This window comes from Bos javanicus, chromosome 25 (genome assembly GCF_032452875.1).
Source record: "Bos javanicus breed banteng chromosome 25, ARS-OSU_banteng_1.0, whole genome shotgun sequence".
In the NCBI taxonomy this organism is placed as follows: domain Eukaryota; kingdom Metazoa; phylum Chordata; class Mammalia; order Artiodactyla; family Bovidae; genus Bos; species Bos javanicus.
In genome coordinates this window covers 3,776,940-3,796,571 of record NC_083892.1, presented here as the reverse complement: position 1 = coordinate 3,796,571, position 19,632 = coordinate 3,776,940, and the positions used below count along the sequence as shown (strand labels likewise).

The window sequence follows — 19,632 nt, the reverse complement described above, 5'->3', positions numbered from 1 at the left end:
TGAGCCCATCTTTGCATGAAATATTCCCTTGGTATCTCTAATTTTCTTGAAAAGATCTCTGGTCTTTCCCATTCTGTTGCTTTACATAAATATTGAGTTTATTGTTGTTTAATTAGAGCAACAAGCAAAGTTTCAGTGAAGGAAAAAAAATCTGCAATTATGGGATGGATTTATATAGATAACACCAGGCTACAAGACCTTTTAGAACACCCAAGAAAGATGTCCTTTTCATTATAGGGAACTGGAATGCAAAAGTAGGAAGTCAAGAAACACCTGGAGTAACAGGCAAATTTGGCCTTGGAATACGGAATGAAGCAGGGCAAAGACTAATAGAGTTTTGCCAAGAAAATGCACTGGTCATAGCAAACACCCATGGACATCACCAGATGGTCAACACTGAAATCAGATTGATTATGTTCTTTGCAGCCAAAGATGGAGAAGCTCTATACAGTCAGCAAAAACAAGACCGGGAGCTGACTGTGGATCAGATCATGAACTCCTTATTGCCAAATTCAGACTTAAATTGAAGAAAGTAGGGAAAACCACTAGATCATTGAGGTATGACCTAAATCAAATCCCTTATGATTATACAGTGGAAGTGAGAAATAGATTTAAGGGACTAGATCTGATAGATAGAGTGCCTGATGAACTATGGAATGAGGTTCATGACATTGTACAGGAGACAGGGATCAAGACCATCCCCATGGAAAAGAAATGCAAAAAAGCAAAATGGCTGTCTGGGGAGGCCTTACAAATAGCTGTGAAAAGAAGAGAAGCGAAAAGCAAAGGAGAAAAGGAAAGATATAAGCATCTGAATGCAGAGTTCCAAAGAATAGCAACAAGAGATAAGAAAGCCTTCCTCAGCGATCAATTTGCAAAGAAATAGAGGAAAACAACAGAATGGGAAAGACTAGAGATCTTTTCAAGAAAATTAGAGATACCAAGGGAACATTTCATGCAAAGAAGGGCTTAATAAAGGACAGAAATGGTATGGACCTAACAGAAGCAGAAGATATTAAGAAGAGGTGGCAAGAATACACAGAAGAACTGTACAAAAAAGATCTTCACGACCAAGATAATCACGATGGTGTGATCACTCACCTACAGCCAGACATCCTGGAATGTGAAGTCAAGTGGGCCTTAGAAAGTATCACTACAAACAAAGCTAGTGGAGGTGATGGAATTCCAGTTGAGCTATTTCAAATCTGAAAGATGATGCTGTCAAAGTGCTGCACTCAATATGCCAGCACATTTGGAAAACTCAGCAGTGGCCACAGGACTGGAAAAGGTCAGTTTTCATTCCAATCCCAAAGAGAGGCAATGCCAAAGAATGCTCAAACTACCACACAATTGCACTCATCTCACATGCTAGTAAAGTAGTGCTCAAAATTCTCCAAGCCAGGCTTCAGCAATATGTGAACCGTGAACTTCCTGATGTTCAAGCTGGTTTTAGAAAAGGCAGAGGAACCAGAGATCAAATTGCCAACATCCGCTGGATCGCAGAAAAAGCAGAGAGTTCCAGAAAAACATCTATTTCTGCTTTATTGACTATGCCAAAGCCTTTGACTGTGTGGATCACAATAAACTGTGGAAAATTCTGAAGGAGATGGGAATACCAGACCACCTGACCTGCCTCTTGAGAAATTTGTATGCAGGTCAGGAAGCAATAGTTAGAACTGGACATGGAACAACACACTGGTTCCAAATAGGAAAAGGAATACATCAAGGCTGTATATTGTCACCCTCCTTATGGCAGAAAGTGAAGAGGAACCAAAAAGCCTCTTGATGAAAGTCAAAGTGGAGAGTGAAAAAGCTGGCTTAAAGCTCAACATTCAGAAAACGAAGATCATGGCATCTGGTGCCATCACTTCATGGGAAATAGATGGGGAAACAGTGGCAGACTTTATTTTTTTGGGCCCCAGAATCACGGCAGATGGTGACTGCAGCCATGAAATTAAAAGACGCTTACTCCTTGGAAGGAAAGTTATGACCAACCTAGATAGCATATCAAAAGCAGAGACTACTTTGCCAACAAAGGTCCGTCTAGTCAAGGCTATGGTTTTTCCAGTGGTCATGTATGGATGTGAGAGTTGGACTCTGAAGAAGGCTGAGCACCAAAGAATTGATTCTTTTGAACTGTGGTGTTGGAGAAGACTCTTGAGAGTCCCTTGGACTGCAAGGAGATCCAACCAGTCCATTCTGAAGGAGATCAGCCCTGGGATTTCTTTGGAGGGAATGATGCTGAAACTGAAACTCCAGTACTTTGGCCACCTCATGCAAAGAGCTGACTCATTGGAAAAGACTCTGATGCTGGGAGGGATTGGGGGCAGGAGGAGAAGGGGACGACAGAGGATGAGATGGCTGGATGGCATCACTGACTCGATGGATTTGAGTCTGAGTGAACTCTGGGAGTTGGTGATGAACAGGGAGGCCTGGCGTGCTGCGATTCATGGGGTCACAAAGAGTCGGACACGACTGAGTGACTGAACTGAACTGAACTGATGGTAATTTAGGCATCCGTCTTGGCTGAACAACATGTGCGCCACCAGCAAGGACCCTGAGTCAGAACAATTGGCCAAAGACAACCCAGAAACTAATCCCATCACCATAAAACCCGAGACTGCGAGCCACGTGGCAGAGCAGTTCTCCTGGCTTCCCTTACCCTCCTGCTCTCCGCCCAGGCGCCCCTTCCCAGTAAAGTCTCTTGCTTTGTCAGCAGGAGTGTCTCCTCAGACAATTCATTTCCGAGTGTTACACAAGAGCCCACTTTTGGGCCCTGGAAGGGGTCCCCCTTTTCCTGCAACAAGCCCAGCACACCAAGTACCTTCCACGTCAGACACCACAATGCCAAGTACTGTTCGAGGAAACAGGGTCTCCCCCATCTAAGGGGGGACCTGGGGCTCCAATGAAGGGGGTTTGTCTGAGGGCACCCGGCAGTCAGTGAGAGCCAGGGTCCCACCCTAGACTTCCACCATCTCCCACCCAGTGTCCATGACAGAAAACCTGCGGAAGCGGGCCCGAGTTGCTTACCCGGTGTCAGTACTGGAAGAGGAGGTCGCTAGGGCTCAGCAGCATCAGTGGGGCTCCCCTGGAGCTTGTGGGGCCACGCACTCCACCAGCTGGCCCAGCTTCATTTTTCTCCCATGGTGGACACCGATTTGCATCCCAGCCTGCACTCAGAACAGGCGCACCGTGGCACAGGCTCGGTAGAGCTGTGCGGTGAGGGCAAGCACTGGGCACAGCGAAGGCTGCCCTGGGCAGGGCTGAGCAGGAGAGGGCCAGAGGGCAGGCGAGGGTTGGCAGGACCCACCAGAAATTCACTTGCATTGGGTCCACAGTGGGCTTCCGTCGGGAGATGTCAGGGGTGGGCACCCAACAGGGAGGCTTCGAGGCCTGGCGCACTGCAGTCCATGGGGCCGCACAGAGCAGACGTGACTTAGCGACTGAACAGCAACAGAGAGGCTCTCCCCCACCGAGGCCCTCTGCCAGGGTCAGGGCCTGGCTGGGGCTGCTTACCGGGTTCGAAGGGAGAGCTCATCAAGGGGAGGGGCCAATTCAGAGAGGACGCTGCCTCCAGGCTGCACTCTTGTTAACAAAGGAGGCAGGTTCATCCGGGGTCAGTGTGCAGGGGCATCAGTGCAGCCCACGCAGGAACCCATGTTACACTGAGCATCCTCTCACACTGCGATCACACCTGACCAGGCACAGCCGAGGGTGGCAGCCTTGCCTGGAGCAGGGACAGGCTGCCGGACTCAGAGGGCCCAGGGGAGCCACTCGGAACCGTGTGCAGAGGAGCCAGGGCCCACCTGACAGGTGGTTCTGGTGGTGGGTATGCCATGGCCCAGCCTTCCCCTACTGGGAGGCTTGCTAGTCAGGGGAGCTGAGGCCAGGCAGGGGGTTCCGGTTGGGTGCCAGCATCCTGGCAGCTAAACCTGCCCCTCTTAATTTGCTCCCCACAGGACGGCTGGAGAAACCTGCTCCCTTGCCAAGAAGCCTCTGATCGCTCCTAGACTGAAACTGCACCCCACACCCCCAACTCTGATGCTTTGGCCACTCAAGGCAGACACGCCAGGCCCACTTTCCAGGCCTGTGTCCCTGCTGGGCCATCCGCCGGGGGGCAGCCTTCAGGGCTCAGCTGGAACGTCTCCTCGGTGAAGCCCTCCCCAATCACGGTTAGACCCGCTCCGTCTCATGACCTGCCAACTCGCTTCCTAACGGTCCCCAGACCTGGGAAAGACTTGGATGACTTGTGTGGCGTCTCGCTGACAGAAGGCAGGCTCCTGGGGGGCCTTGCCCGTTTCGCCCTCTGCTGGCACAGCAGGCACTTGGTTCACAGTAGCGGGATGAACTGGCGATGGGTACGGTGATGTCATTGGCACACCTGGGAGCCTGGGGCTTCACCAGCCTCTCAGGAGGCAGGGCCGAGGTCCGAGGGTCCCTCCCCTTTGTTCCAGGCCCACAGTCAGCACGGTGACGGCTGGAAGAGGAACAGCAGCTGTCTTCACAGCCTCCTGGAAGCTGGAAGTTGCTGGCATCTTAGACACAAGGGAACCGGGGCTGCAGCCATGAGCAGGCTCCCACACCACCCGGCCTCCCAGGAGGGAACCCGAGCCTGGCAGGGCTGGGTACGGAGGGAGTGGACAGGATACTGCTGCGTGGTTTTATTACTATAAATATACAGTAAAAACGAACAAAAACTAGCCAATCAGAGTACGTCAAATGATAGCACATGTGAGTCCAAGACAGGCCAGTCTGCACCCTGTCCTGCAGAATCACTGACACCAACACAGATGGTGAGATGTTGGGGTGCTGACCGCGAGAGGAGTGAGCAGCGGGACACGGCCTCCCCGCCTGTGTGTGCAGGTGTGCGTGTGTGTGCATCGCCACGTGTGCACCCAGAAGCACATGGTGGCTGAGAGGGGAGGGCACGCAGGGAGCCAAGGGGCTGGGGCAGGCTGCCCTGGCCGTGGCCTCTGCTCACAGGCTTGACCGGAGAGAAATGGCGTCCACCCTGAGTGCCCCGGGGCGGGGCTGCCAGCTGCCCCGGGACCGTGCTCCCTGGGGCAGCTCCGCAGGGAGCCGGGCCCTCTCTCGCTGGCCGAGGGCTAGCTCCTGGGTGCTGAGACCCACCCACCAGGCTCAAGACCCTGCACGGGCTGCTGGTCCGGGGCACTAAGGCCAAGCGCCCCCTCGGCCTTTCTGCTGCCCAGAAAATGTATCTTTAAAAGATGAGGTCACCTCAGATGGGACCCACAACCCCCAGGCAGGTGCCACCACAGGAACCCCAAAATGAAGGAATCAAGGAGGGATGATAAGTCACGTCTACATGGCAAAGAGGGCAGAGGGGCCCAGAGGCCCATCACACCCCCCGGGGACAGCAGTGCCACCGGCAAGTGGAACCCCGCCTGGAGGGTCTGGTAAGGTGGGCGAGGCTGCCTCTGAGAAGGTGCCAGGCTCAGAGAAGGGCCCGGACAGAACCACTGCCAGTGGCCGGGCCTGCGGGAGGAATGGCTGCCCAGCCGGCTGAGCTGAGGGAGGTGCCCCCCAAGGCCAGTGGGGAGGGGGAGGCCACACGCACAGTGGGGGACAGGCACTGCTTCCTTCATTGGCTGAGACTCGGACCCTGCTTCCTGCCCTCCCAGAGTCCTGCATCGTTTCCTGTCGAGGCTGCACTTGGTCCACCACTGAATTCTCCGCTTTGTTGCGTTCACTGGTGCCAACGGGCCCCACGGGCTTGGGGGCTGTGGAGGCCCATCCAGGCTTCTCGTGGGCAACCAGCCTCCTGGGGCGTGTGGGGAGCGCCCCAGAGCTCGGCGCCCCGGGCAGAAAGCTGCCGTCCTTCATCGTGTACCATCAGCAAACACGTTGACCGTAGAAAAGGGGAGTGGGCGGAGGCAACGGCCAGCTGTCCTCTCGGATGGAGGGTCACACGGCCCCTTGGAGCCGGAGACCACACCGCTGTGCAGACTGGAGGGTCCAGGGTCGCGCTGGGATCTTGGCGGAGGTGGGGGCTCCGTGCTGCCAGCTGGGCCAGGCTCTCAGAGCAGGGTCAGCTCAGCAGCCCTGGGGTCGGGGCTGGGGCCGCCAAGTGGGGGCCGGGGGTGCCCAGCGATGTGGAGGCTGCGGGGAGTCTCCATGGAGGTGGACCATCCTGCAGGGCCAGAGAGCGAGGGTCAGCGGGCGGCCCGCGGGCTCTGGGCTCCTACAGCCGCCTAGCATGTCCGCAGCGGGGCACATGGCGGACCCGGCGACCCTGGCCAGCCGAGGGGTGCCCGCCACTGTCCCCTGCCCACGCCCGCACTGAGCTTTCTGCTTCTGCCGGGCCACTGTCCCGTCACCACTGGGTTCAGCTGGAACTCGGCACCCCCGGCAGAGGGGCACACGCAGCGGGCCCCGGGACACCCCGGGAGGCACCCCCAGGGTGCTATGAACTACCCCTGTGTTCAGGCCACCCCGGGGCACCGGTGCCCTGGGGCGCCACACCATGTAGGCCCCAGGCAGCTTCAGGGGCAAACCCAGGTGCCCCTGGGGCCAGCAAGAACCCTGGGGGGCCCAGCGAGGGGCCTGTCTTCTTAGGAGCTGAGGCTGCACTCGGGAAGCCAGCTCTGCCGTGCAGCCCAGAAGACAAGCACGGTCCTCCACAGCCGGGTCTGAGCCGTTTCCCACTTCCGGAAGTTTTACCCAAGTGGCAACACTATCTTCCAAGGATGAGGCTGGGGCCAACGTCATAAAAGTGCCAGGTGCCATTTCAGTTGAAGCTAAGCGTTGTCACAAAAAGCGACCAAGGAAGACAGGAGAGGTCTGTGGGAGGAACGTTGCTGGTGGCAGACCCCGCGGTCGGGCAGCACGGCTGACCGGGACGGGGGCCAAGTCCTCCAAGGCCGACAGCCGGGGGCGGGACCCCACCACATTCATCTAGAAACCCTGGGCCCTCGAAGGCGCCAGGTTCCTTCTCTCCAGACTTCCCAGCAGGCTGAGGGTGCCTGGAGGAGGGGCAGGGGTCCCCCAGTGCGTCCCCCTCTTTGGGGGTGCTCTCAGAATGGCTTTCAGTAAGATGTCCGTTTGGGCTGTCCGGGGACCACTCAGAGACTGACCCCACAGCATGCTGGTGTTCCAGGAGGTTCCAGAGGTGGGGCACAGGCTAGCTGTCAGCCAACAGTGGGGTCCTGGCTGGCGCTGAGTCACTGATTCTGGGACCCTTGAGGCTACAAGAGCCTGACTGGGCCGCCCGGTCCAGAGGGAAAGTCCTTCGGTTCCAAAGGCTGGTTGGACCCCTCCCGAAGGACCACCTCTCTGGAGCACCCCTGCTGTGGCCTTCGGAAGCCTCTGGATTCAGAATCCAGGGCCCCTGAGAAGACTTCCCCATATGGGGAAGCAGCCCCCCGCCCCGTGTGCGAAGGCGTCACGTACCGGCTTACTCCTCTAAACCAGCGGAGCAGGAGCCGGGCCCCAGGGCTGCCAGAGGAGGAGAGAGATGGAAGCTCGGTTAGCAGGGCACTCAGAGGGGCCGCACGCTCCAGGCAGAGGCGCCGGCGGCTGACTGAGGTGCAGGTGCGGCGGCAGGGTGTGATAGGAACAAACGCCACACACACACACACAGGCTGATGCACCAGAGAGGTGCCCAGCGCCTTTCCCGAGAGCGTGCCCGGGCCTGGCGCTAAGGCAGAGGACGCCAGGCCAGGGAAGGACGCGGGCAGGCGGCAGGGACGAGGGGCTGGGTGTGGTGGGGCCCAGCAAGGGCCTCCAGCCCGCGGGGCTTCTGGGGCACCGGGCATCACGGGTCTCTCCGTTTTACGGATTTGCCCGTCCCCCCTTTATCCCATCTGGCAGGTTACACTAAGATCCACTAAATCACGCTCCCTTCACCCAGAGGACACCGTGCAATTGCTGAAAAGAAGGCACCCCTAACGTGTGGGGACTCGCATTCTTAAAGCCACACAGTGCGCAGGAGATGCTCAGGGTCTCTGCTGAAGGAGGAAGCCTGGGGGACAGAGGCCGCGGCGTGGGGGTGGGCGGTCACAGAGGCGGTGGGTCCCTGAGGGCCCCAGCCCGCCCCCAGGAGCAGGCAACCAAGCTGGGGGGAAGCGGGTGCAAGACAGCCCAGCGTGGCCCCTGCTCCACTCTGGCATTGAGAACCAAGCCCACCCCGCTGTCCACACAAGCACCAGGGCCAGCCAGTGGCCTCTGCCACTCTCCCCACCCCGCAGCTGGCCAAGATCCATAGGAGGACTGAGACACGCTGGGGGTCCCGACCGCCAGAGGTCCCGGGCCCACTGATGGGCCGGGCCAGCCCTGCAGATGCCTGGACGCTCTGTGGGCCGCTCAAGGGGTGAGAAGTGGGGGCGGTGGCCCTGCACTGGCTAAGTGTGCTCGGGGTGCCCCCCAGTGGCACCCAGGGGCCAGGGCAAGAGGCCGTCGGCAGGATCAGGATTCGCTCAAGGCTCCAGGAAGTGGAGCCTTTCCTGATCCCTCCATCCCACTCTACCCGACCAGGTTTTCATCCTCAGGAAACGCCAGGTCCTCTGGAGTCCCGAGTTGCTCTAACAGAGCTTTGCCTGTGGGTTCCTCTGGGGGGGCCTGTGTGTGCCGGTGAGCCACCTGCTGCCCTGCTTCCTCACACCAGCACCCCGACCTCCAAGCCCCCTCTGTTTGCACAGGCTCTGCTGCTCAGCCAGAAGCCCAGGGACAAGAGACCCTTCCGCACTGAAGCCCGTCTCAGCCCCCCAGTGCCCGGCCATAGCTCAAGGTGGTGTGGCTCCCAGGGCAGGCGGGGGCAGAGAGGAAGGCCTTCCCCGCCACCAGGAAGGAACCAGGCTCTGAGGCCAACAAGGCTGCTCGTCTCGACTCCAGAACCTCAGGTGTGCCGCCCTTACCTGGCAGGTAGACGTCGGCAGGTGCACCAGGCTGGCTGCGGCCACAGGGCTCGGGGCTGCCATCCTGCAGGACATTCTCGATGGATGGCACGCGGCTCCCTGCAGGGGATGGAGGCAGGTGGGGGGCCTGCGGGCAGGAGGTGGTCCAGCCGTCCCCCCGAGCCCAGACCCTACCCCAACTCCCCCGTTCTCCTGGGACCGAGGCAGACGGTCTATCATATTTTCTTCCTTTTTCCTTTTCTCCTGCCCCCCACACCCCTCCCAGCATGGGGCTCTGTTTTGTTTTTATTAGAAAGACATCCCATGCCCATATTGAAAAGAACGTCTGCTATCTTCCAGAACGGGCAGGTGGGCACACAGCTCCAGGCCCACAGCAGGGCGTTCACGTGGGGAGTGGATCCTCCTCTTTACATGTCAGACCTCAGCTGGGACCTGCCCTGCACTTCTGGGGCCCTCAGAGTGGCCTGCATCCCGAAACAGGGACCTGGAGGCCCCCGGTCCTGGCGCAGTGTGCAGGCAGGAAGGAGCTGCCACCACCAGAGGGTGAAGCCGAGGCCTGAGGGGCAGAGGGGCCTGCCTGCACGGTGAGCAGGGAGCGACAGCACTGGACTCCCGGGGGGACACCCCTTCCTGGCACCACTCCCAGGGGCCTGCAGGCCGTGGTCACCCCGTGACTCTCGAGGCCAGGGGCCACGCAGCTGGGAGGGCTCATGACACCAGAGACGGCAGGGTGCTCTGGGGATCTTGACCACACCTGGGCCTCCCCCGACACCAAGCCTGGTGAGCCTCTGTCTCCCTGTCTGATGCGGGGAGGAACCACCGGGATGGCAGAGGGATGGCGTCTCCACGTCGCATCACCTCCCTTGAGGCCCCACCGTGGCTTGGTGGGTCACCGCCCTACCCAGAGCCAGTGCCTGGCAGCGGTAGCCGGGACTGGACCCCAGGGGCCACCGAGTGCTAACGAAACCCTCTGCTCAGGAAGGGCGCATGGGGGACACACAGGGGAGGGGCTGGCTGAGCTGTGCACACCCTCTGGCTGTTGGCCACACCAGGCCCGAGTCCCAGAGGCTCCGGTGCGACCCCGCCACGGTGGGACAGGCAGAGCCCCAGGCCAAGAGCATGGGGCACCAACCACAGCAGAACCGTCCAGGGGGGAAGAGAACAAACGGCTGTTGCCACTAAAGGACAGGCAAGGAGGGAAACCGGGCGGCCGAGGGCTGTCCTCCGGGAGACGTGCAGGAACCGCGGTGTGTGGTCGGCCAGCACAGCTCAGAGAACCCTCAGAGGAGCAGGGGCGGAGCACAGCAGGGCTCAGGCCCGGGAGCACTCACCTTGCTTCAGCGACGAAGTCTCATCCACTGTCTCCGTCATGAAGCTCTAAGACACAAGAGACGTGCTTGGACCCTGGTGCTGACATCTGGGCCCTGGACACGGGGGCCCCCACGGCCTTCACCCACGAGCAGTGGGGGCTGGGAGGCCAAAAGGCAGGAGGCGGGGACAGATGGACAGGGAGGGGCCTCACCTCGGGGGAGCTGCTCAGCGCCAGCCCCGCCCCACCCGGCGCGGGCAGAGCCTCTGAGTCATCCTCCTCGTGGATGGGGGACGACGGGGACCGGAGGGTGCTGGGGACAGAGCAGGCAGAGGACAGGTGGGTGAGCTCAACCAAGCCAGCCCCAGGGGCCCCAAAACCCGGGGAAGGGCCAGCACAGGTGCACCAGGCCAAGGAGTGTGTGCAGGAGGCCCCCAGGGCCCTTACAGAAGGGAAGGGAGCCACAGTGGCAAAGCCTGGGGGGAGCGCAGGCGGCGAGAGGACAAGCCCGGGGCCTCCCCATCTTTGGAGCCACTCTAACACGCAGAAGGTGGCGAGGCCGTGGGAGTTCTATAGAACCTGTGCCTCTTTTCTACTGTTCTAGAAAACCCGTGAGAGTCTGAGAAAAACTGAGCCCAGCACGGCTGGTCACCAGCACCTCCAAGGGCGGCCTGGAGGACCCATGACTGACCCGTGGCCAGATCCCGGGCACGTGGCCCCCGGCTCATGGGGGGCAGGCGGGGTGGGGGAGGTGCAGCTGGCAGGGCCGCACGCCGCCACAGGGGGCTGCCGGCGCCGGGCTCACCTGTCGGGGGACTTGTTCTGGGGCTTGCCCTTCTGCAGGCTGCTTTCCACCATCCGATCGATCCCGGCAAGTGGACAGCTGGCCTGCGAGAGGCCATCTGAGACGCCCGAGTATGTGATCTCCTCATAGAGGGGAGCCGTGGGGACGGCCGGGGGGACGGCCGGGGGCACCGCCCGAAGGCCGTTGAGTGCCTCAAGCAAGGAGATGGGCTCGTAGCCGGGCGGGATGCTGTCAGCGCTCTGCGGAGGGAGGGGTGTGAGGGGCCAGCCGGCCAGGCACCCGCCCACTGCCCATGGCGCCCCCGAGACGGTCTGCTCCCCAGAGCCTGCTCTCTGACCGTCCCCTGTCCACTCCACCTTCCAGGGTCTCATCCCCCGCCCTCGGGGGGCACCCCTGCCCAGGGAGGCCTCGGCCATCAGCCGCGGCCCTGGACATCCAAGTGTCCGTGTGGCACCCAGGATGGAGGCAGAGAAGGCGTCCAGAAGGCCGCCCATTCCGGCCTCAGCCAGCCCCTGCCTGGCTTTCTGCTCCTGCCCGGTGGGCGCAGAGAGTGGGGGGCGCGGTTAGTAAGAGGAAGGGCCGGAGCAGGAGGGCAGCAAAGCCATGGGAGAAGCCGCTGGGAGCACGCGGTCCAGGCCAAGAGGACCCGCCCGACACAGGGGTCGGGCCTGGAGACCCTCTGGGGCTGCGCAAGCACTGCTGGGCCGACACGGGCTCCCGGGGTCTAATGGGCCCAGGACTGGTAGCCCACGCTGGGAGGATCCAACCAACGGGCTAAGTTCAGGGCTAAAGGCGAAGGGAGCGGGAGGCCAGGCACCAAGGGAGTTAGCTGGGTCGCCAGGGCCGTGGGTGGGACGGCCACCTGCCATCAGCTTGTGAGCGAGGTGAAGGGCAGCGCGCTCTCCTCGGAAACCCTGCCTGCCCCGCTGGCCTGCAGGAGGTGACAGGGTGACCCTGGGGGCCGGGCGGGCAGAGGAGCCGGCTGGGGCTTCCTGTCCTCAGCGGGTACCTCTGGGCCACCTGGGACCACGGCGCCTGCATCTGCTCCCAGGCCGCCTGAGGGTTCATGTTATTACTCTGATCTCCCTCACCCCTCGGAACAGGGGGAAGAAAAGGAAATCTCTGTGTCTAAGCTGACCCTTGGGGACCCTGACTCTCTGCCTTTTACCAAGGGGGGTCCAGGCAGAGGCCCAGCCCGGCAGCTACTCACTAGCTGGCCCCTGCCTGCCCCCACCCCGAGATGCAGGGAAAACGAGAGAAATACGAGTGTCGGCCCGCAGGGCAGGGGTGCAGGGTGAGCAAGCGTGAGGGACGTTCGCAACAAGAGCGGCAGCCTTAATTCCACCTCCGACGTCATTCCACTGCCAGCAAGAAAAAAAAGGGAAACAGGACACTCGGGAGGAAGCAGAGCTGGCGAGAGGGGTGCCGGGGCTTCGTGCCGACAGACCTTGTGTTCTGCTTGTTCCACAAAACTCCCTTCCTGGGCGGGCACGCCGGGACTGGGGAGAGTGGGTCTGACAGGTTAAAGGAACTGGACACACTGGCCTGGGTGAAAGTGCATGCCCGTCACTGCAGTCATCGGGGCACGGGGCAGAGACGAAGCCACGGGGCCAGACACACTTACTGTTTCCCCTTTAGGTTTCTTGCTGGCCAGTGAGGCGGGGTGCGACTTTGATTTTTTAAAGGGACACTGTCAAGATAAAAATCATAGGTTTTACCGCTGCCACCCCCCGTGCGGCGCCGAGCGGGCTGGACGGGGTCTCCCTGGCCTTCTGGCCTCCGGGCAGGCCGGGAGCCAGCACTTTGCAAACTCTACCAGCCTCTGAGCCGCGGGGACCTGGCTGAGCACAGGTTCTACCTCGGGGCCTGGGTAGGCTGGGCCTCTGCATCCTATTGGCACTGGAGGAGCCGGTCCCTGTCCCTCGCGGCCACTCCTGGTCTGGGCTACCCCCCACCCCTAGCTGAGCAGCAGGTCCTGGCTGGGGCGGGCATGACAGTGGCCAAGCACGCCCCACGAAGGGGCCCAGCTGGGCACAGAGAAGGGACCTGGAGGCCCCAACACAGCCTGGTCGACTCATTGCCAAGCCTGACTCCTAAAGATGGAGTTAAAGCCCCTGATCGCTCCCATTCGGTGCTGATCTTAAGATTCACCGCAGAAAATGGCTCACGTGGGCTCTGGTGCTTCGTGGAAACCGCTCCTGCAGGGAACGTGGTGGAGAACGAGGGCCACTTACTTGGGATCATAACCTCCAGAGAGGGCGGCGCTGGCCCTCGGGAGCGTGCGACGTTAACCATCCGTGCCCCGGGCTGCCCTGCACTGTGGGAGGCGCCTCAGCCCTCTGGACAAGAGGGACAAACATGGGAGGGTCCCACCTGACCCTCGGACACCAGGGCAGAAACCGGGAGCGGCGGCAGTAAGAACCCACTGCCCGAGCCCCACCCTCCGTGGAGCAGCCAGACTCCTGCCTCGGAGTGGGAACCCCAGCACAGTTCTCTCCACCAGAAACATGGGCAGTGCTGGAGAAAGTGCTCACTGCTCTGAAATAAAGTCCACCGGTAAATGACCGAGGGCCTGGTTTCAGAGCTAGAAGCCCTGGTGCCCACAGGCCTCGCAGGATAAACAGTGTGGCTGGCCAGGGAGAAGTGGGGAGATGGGTACCCCCCACAAGGGGCATCCTTGCCCCTCGTCCAGGGGCACACAGCACCTTCAGATACTGAAAGAGAAGCTAGAAAGCTGAGTCTCCAGGAGGATTCTCAGACTTAAACACTGGCCCAGTTCTCAAACACTGGGGCAGAACTCATCACACCTGCTGGCCCAGGGCAGGCACCGTCTGTGGGGATGCCAGGCCGGGCAGTGTTGGCTCATCTCCCTTTTAGAGCATTGGCAGGGCCTCTGAGAATCACGGGATCCAAACAACTGAATCGAGAGCCAAGAAAACAGGCTCACAGGCCGACAACGCTCGAAGCCAGCGGGGACCCGAGAGCCGGGCCTGCCCCACGTCCATCCCGCATCTTCTGCCCCTTTGCCCACCTCGGCGACCCCCGAACCCCTGCCCTGTCTCTCCACATTCCTTCTGCTTCTCCTCCTGCCCTTCTCTCAGGACCACCCTGTCAACCTTCATCCCCATCCGCCTATGTCTGTGTTTGTATCTGTCTCCCTCCCCTTCTCTCGAGGTCCCTGAAGCCTGATCTAACTCCCCTCGTCCGCTGCAGCAAGGTCTGACCCACGGTTCCTCGGGAGCAGGTCCAGCGGACGGCTGCAGGTGCCCTCCTGTGTGCCTGGGCAGGGGCTGGGAGGGCAGGGAGCAGGCGAGGACACGCCACTGCCGCCCTTCGGAGGAGAATTCTCTTCCTAAGAGCACACAATGCCCCTGGCTGTCTGGTGTGATGGAACAGAGGTGACCGACACCATGACTCAGGCTCAGCCAAAGATCACCTGCATCTCAGAACCTTGCTATTGGAAGAAGCAATGTCCTCGGGGCAGCCAGCGCTCACGGGGCCAGGGCCGGGGCCAACCCCCCGACTCAGCCTCACAGCTGCCCCCTGGGACCAGGCAGGTGAGCCAGGGGCCCCGAAAGCTCGCAGGGCACAGCCCTAAGGGCAGAGCCTGGGCAGTCCCCTGCTGACCCACCAGGCCCACTGTCCTCGCTGTCAGAATGTGAGGGTGGGGCCTTACAGTGGGCGGGGCTTCTCCCAGGCCCCACCCCTGCCCACTCCAGCTCTGACACAGAAAGGAAGAAGCACTCACAGAATGCTCGTCGTGGTCCATGCTCTGGGCCAAAACGGGGCTGAAGGAGATGGGGGACAGGGCCCCCGGCTTCTTGCGCACCGCCCGGATCTGCAGAAGAGCCCGGAACGCTGCGGGGAAGGGATGGGTTCAGGTCAGGTGGGGGCGGCACCCTGAGACCCTGCTGAGTTTCGCTGACCCTGACGACCACCCACCCCGCAGTGATCCCAGAAGAGGCCCGGGTTAAGGTTAAAGGAGAAAAAAAAAAGAAGGGAAAGAATATAAGTTGATTCCTCCCCGTAGAAAGCCAGAGGCTCCAGGGAAACATGCCACCTTCTTGGAATCGAATATAAGAATGAATTCCTAAGGACCATGATTCTCAGACACGAGGAGTTTCAGTCAGTCCAATACAGCCGATGAAACAGATGACCACCATTCTATTTTAGTTTTCAGGTGGATGAAGAATTTGTTTTGTGAAAAGTACGGTAGTCATGAAATAACACTTGTTATTGAAAACGAAACAAACGATTTAATCACAACAAAAGCCTTCAAAATGCCCTGCCTTGGTCTCCTTTGACTGTATATACAAACTGAACGCCTTTAAGCTGGAATGCAATTCACTAAAAACAGAAGTAAATCCAATTGGGAAACAAAGGAAAATGACATGTTATTGATACTTACTGAATGTAAGTTAGGTTTTTGAATATGTTATTCATAGGGCAAAGAGCACTTAGTTACAAAGACCAATTTGCATTAAAAAAAAAAAAACAAAACCTGGACTTTTTGGGGTTTTTACTAGGCTTCAGGGGACCAGCTTGTAGGATCTCAGTCCCCACCAGGGATTAAACCTGGGTCACAGCAGTGAAAGCCTGGAGCTCTAACCACTAGGCTACCAGGGAACTCCCTGAGCTTTGCTATTTGTAACTCACACTTTCTTTTTCTCTGCCAGGGCTTCCCAAGGCCATGAATATTGATTAACTGCTCTGGAGCATGATTTTAACGTAGCTGTAAACTATCCATCAAGAGAGCTTTCCAGTGAACAGTCACTGACCAAAGAACTAAACACAGCAACAAAAACATGCTTTTATGACCCGAATTTCAAATCTACCGATGCATTGCTTCTGAAAGCAACAATGCACCTGACAGCCCCCTATGACTGGGAAAAAAAAAAAAAAAAAGCCATCCTTTATTTATTCAGAGAGAATGTCCCGCAGTGGCCACATGAGGGCGCCCTCGCTGCCCACACCCAGCACCCACCAGGACCCGGCCAGGACCCCAGAGACACCAGCAGGACCCACCCACTGAGGACGTTCCTTCTCTGCTGGAGGATGGATGTTTTACTCAGAATTCAGCCTGATATGACAACTTCCTCCAGATGCTCCAGGAAACCAAACTAAACTCCGTGATAGTTTACACTCAGCACACTTTCCACTTTATTGTCGTGTCTTATCAGACGCATTTGAAAAGACCCTGATGCTGGGAAAGATTGACGGCAGAAGAAAGGACGACAGAGGATGAGATGGTTGGATTCCATCACCAACTCGATAGACATGAGTTTGAATAAGCTCCAGGAGTTGGTGATGGAGGCCTGGCGTGCTGCGGTCCATGGGGTCGCAAAGAGTCCGACACGACTGAGCGGCTGAACTGAACTGAACTGCTCCGAGTCTGTCCCACATACTCCTTGAGAAGCTGAGTTGCTGATCGCGTCTGGGCAGCTCCCTGCACACACCGGCCGCCAGTCCCTCCTAGACCGGGTCCGACCTCCCTGGAGGTGCCGGCCATGACCGCAGGGGCCCTGCCTGTGCCCCCCTCCACCACCCGCCCCACTCACGCAGCCGGCAGATGGGGCAGTTGCTGGCCTGGTAGCGCAGCGTGTCTGCACAGGAGTTGCAGAGGCAGAGGTGGCGGCAGGGCAGGATCAGCGTGTCCCGCAGGTCAGACAGGCACACCACGCACTCGTTGCTGTTGTCGCTGTTCTCCTCGTCCGAGGGCTGCGGGGACACGAGGCACCCAGGGTCAGTGGCTCCTGAGGCCAGAGGTCAGGGGCTGTGGGGGCCAAGGGAAGCCCCTGGGGGAAGAGGAAGGTCACCGAGGAGCAGGGTGCCCCCCCCATCCACCCCCCAAATCAAGAGGACTCAGGTCTCCTGTTTCCCACAATTAAGGGGGTCTGTGCCCCCACACCCGGGCTCTGTGGGCCACCAGGCTCCCCTCACGGATGTCGCACCGCAAGCTGAGCCACTGCTGTAGGGGGGAAAGGCCAGGGCCACCTGGGCAAGGTCTGGGGGCAGGAGCAGGCCCGGCGTCCCAGGCTGCCCTGACAGCCAGAGCCCAGTGATGGGAAGGAGGCAGCACATTTGCTGGAAAAAGGACAAAACGTCCCACAGACTCTGATGACTCAAGAATGAAGGAAAAGTGATGGAGCCTGGGGTCCTGGGGCCTCCAGGGGAAGGCACGTCAGGGCCCTGGCCAGGATGGGGGAGCCAGGCAGGTCACCACCTCCTAGCAGCCAGCGGAGCGCAGAGGGCACGTGGCCTGGCCCACCTGCGGGGTCGCGAGCACGCACCTTGGTCTCCTGGTTGTTCTTGTTCTCGATGCCATAGATCTCCTGCAGCAAGTAGCTAACCCGGTCCACCTGCAGGGCAGAGCGGCCTCTGGGCACTCGCCCCCACAAGGGCTCCTCTGCAACCCCCGGCCCGACACCCACTCCCAGAGGCCGGGCTCGGGTCCTGGGGGCAGGCCTGGGCGTCTACTCTGTCCAGCCCCGCCCCCCTCCCCCCTCCCAGCAGGGAGCAGATACTGCTGGAGACGGGCAGGGCGAGGTGCCCACGGGAAGCATGGACACTGGGTTCGCCAGGCCCTGCCCAGCCCAGAGGGCATGGAGCCAAGCTCTACTGGGGCTGGTGACCACACCTTCTGTTCACCTTATCAGGCCCAACCCCACAGGAAAACGACTCCAGACCCTCCTGTCACCCTCCCCGCTCCAAGATGGACCAGAGTCAGGCCTCGAGCTGACTACGTTTCAAAGTGCCCTGAGTTGCTGCATTTCCCACCACACGGACAACCAAGACCCTCCTGAGAGCCATGGTGTGCCAGTCAGCTCTCCTGAAACCCGTGCCTGGACCACCACTGGGGTCTCCTGCCCTCCAGCCACCTCCAGGCGTTGGCCCTCCCAGGGTTCTCGCGAGCCCTCTCTTAAAAAACTGACCACCGCCAGCCCGGGCCGTGGCTGACATGCCTGAGCAGCAGCACACGAGGACAACCTGATCATCACAGCTCTGGAGAAAGACCCCACCGGGGCCACAGTTAAACCAGCCTCTAGGCTCGGCTCAGGGCCCCGGCCTCTAAATCCTCACAGAGCGTACTGCAGCAGGAGACCACCAGGGTAATTCTTCCTGGGGCTGGAACATGGAGTTACTGACTCCAAAGAAAGGCCGTACTGGTCTACAGCTCCCATAGGTTCCAAGAGATTCCATCCTTGCCTTAAATATGGATCAAGTCAATTCAAGTCTTTATTCAACATGGAGGTCATTTCAGCAAGTTGGAAGGATGAAGGGGAAAAACTGCAGTGTTTCTTTCCTAACTTCTTCCTTCCTTCCCTCCCTCCCTCCCTCCTTTCATTCTGTCCATTCACATGTTCAGCTAACATTTACGCAACGCTAAGTTTAAGCTGGATAAGACTCAGGACTACAGTGGTCAACGCAGGTATGTGGTGGGTACGCAGTACACGCAGACACACGCTGTGACTCTGACCCTGACCTTCTGGAGCCCAGGGCCCACTGCAGCCGTGTCACCAGCTAATTCCGCAGCAGCCATGGTGGCCTCGCAGAATAACCCATAGAGATCACAGGGTCACGTGTGTGCACAAGTCTCAAATCAAAACAGCTCCCAGTGTTCCCTCTGACGGACTTACGATTTGCTTCTGCTTTAAAGGCTTCACGGAGAAGCTGCCGTCCACGTGCTGTGGGGGAGGAAGACCCAGACATCAACCCGGCCGTGCTCAGGCCCACCCTCGGTCAACCCACGTCGCCGGGTGAAAAAAGGACCCCACTGAAGACTCAAGAGTCAGGCCAGGGATCCTCAAATCAACCCTCTGACCTGGCTTCGAAACTACCCAGACAATCTTCTAAATATACTGCCACCTGGGTTCCACCCTGATCTACAAAACCCAGCTCTCCCTGGGTAGTTAGTTCTCCAGGAGGCTCAAGTTCACCACCATCAGCCTTGTCCTGACGACGGTGCCTCCCTAGGGCGAGAAGCAGCATTTGGACAGCAAGAACTAAGACGGGTGGCTCCAGCCCTCAGAAAACCTGGTCTAATCGTGAAGACAGCCCGAGGGCATCACATGCCCGCATCAGCAGGGAAGCCCAATGCTCAGAGCCATGAGGACAGGCGGGCCAGGCGGGGTCTGAGAGCCACACCGCTCCGAGCCACGGTTCATCAATCACAGAACCTGGTCTGAGCTCCTGCTCCCCAAACACTCCTTCTGAGTCCACCGAGACCAGCACCCGGACTTTTCTGTAAGCCTGGCAGGTTCTGAGCCAAGTTTCTAGTATACTGCACCCCAAAAATAAGGCCGTTTCTCGCGGGGCTCTAAACGCAAAGCACAGAACGAAACGTCTGCCAGCGACGGCCCATCGCCGGCCAGAGCACACAGATGGGGACAGTCACCGTCCCTTCCGACCAGGCCAGCCTGGGGAGTGTAGCCTGGGGGCCCAGAGAGGGAGAGGGCTGCCCCTACTCCTCACTCGAGGGGCCTCAGGCTGGCTGACCGACCCTCCGGGGGCAACGGGAAAGGCCCGGATCACAGGGAGGAGCCGGGCTCACACAGGAGGCTCTCAGGGCTGGACACACAGCTGAGGGAGCCAGGGTCCCACAGGACGTGCAGGTCTGAGCCCGGTGTCCTCGTCGGGTCCTGCTC

At 59.5% G+C, this 19,632-nt stretch overlaps 1 protein-coding gene across 7 annotated transcripts in view; it reads right to left on the bottom strand.

Moving 5' to 3' along the window:
- Positions 1-4,646: 4,646 nt before the first annotated feature.
- MGRN1 (mahogunin ring finger 1) overlaps positions 4,647-19,632 on the bottom strand; it is a 36,713-nt gene continuing 21,727 nt past the window's right edge. Inside the window, exons 8-19 of one of the 7 annotated variants that reach the window (XM_061402506.1) lie at positions 18,625-18,672; positions 17,278-17,346; positions 16,546-16,705; positions 14,736-14,845; positions 13,156-13,185; positions 12,612-12,677; positions 10,988-11,226; positions 10,396-10,495; positions 10,205-10,250; positions 8,874-8,972; positions 7,411-7,455; positions 6,061-6,151 (exon numbers count right to left, since the gene is read on the bottom strand). In XM_061402506.1, coding sequence (XP_061258490.1) covers positions 7,415-7,455; positions 8,874-8,972; positions 10,205-10,250; positions 10,396-10,495; positions 10,988-11,226; positions 12,612-12,677; positions 13,156-13,185; positions 14,736-14,845; positions 16,546-16,705; positions 17,278-17,346; positions 18,625-18,672 — 1,008 coding nt within the window. In that variant the 3' untranslated portion in view covers positions 6,061-6,151; positions 7,411-7,414. Of the gene's footprint in view, positions 6,152-7,410; positions 7,456-8,873; positions 8,973-10,204; positions 10,251-10,395; positions 10,496-10,987; positions 11,227-12,611; positions 12,678-13,155; positions 13,186-14,735; positions 14,846-16,545; positions 16,706-17,277; positions 17,347-18,624; positions 18,673-19,632 lie in introns of all 7 variants that reach the window. The other 6 variants (XM_061402502.1, XM_061402508.1, XM_061402503.1 and 3 more) reach the window with 6 other exon arrangements.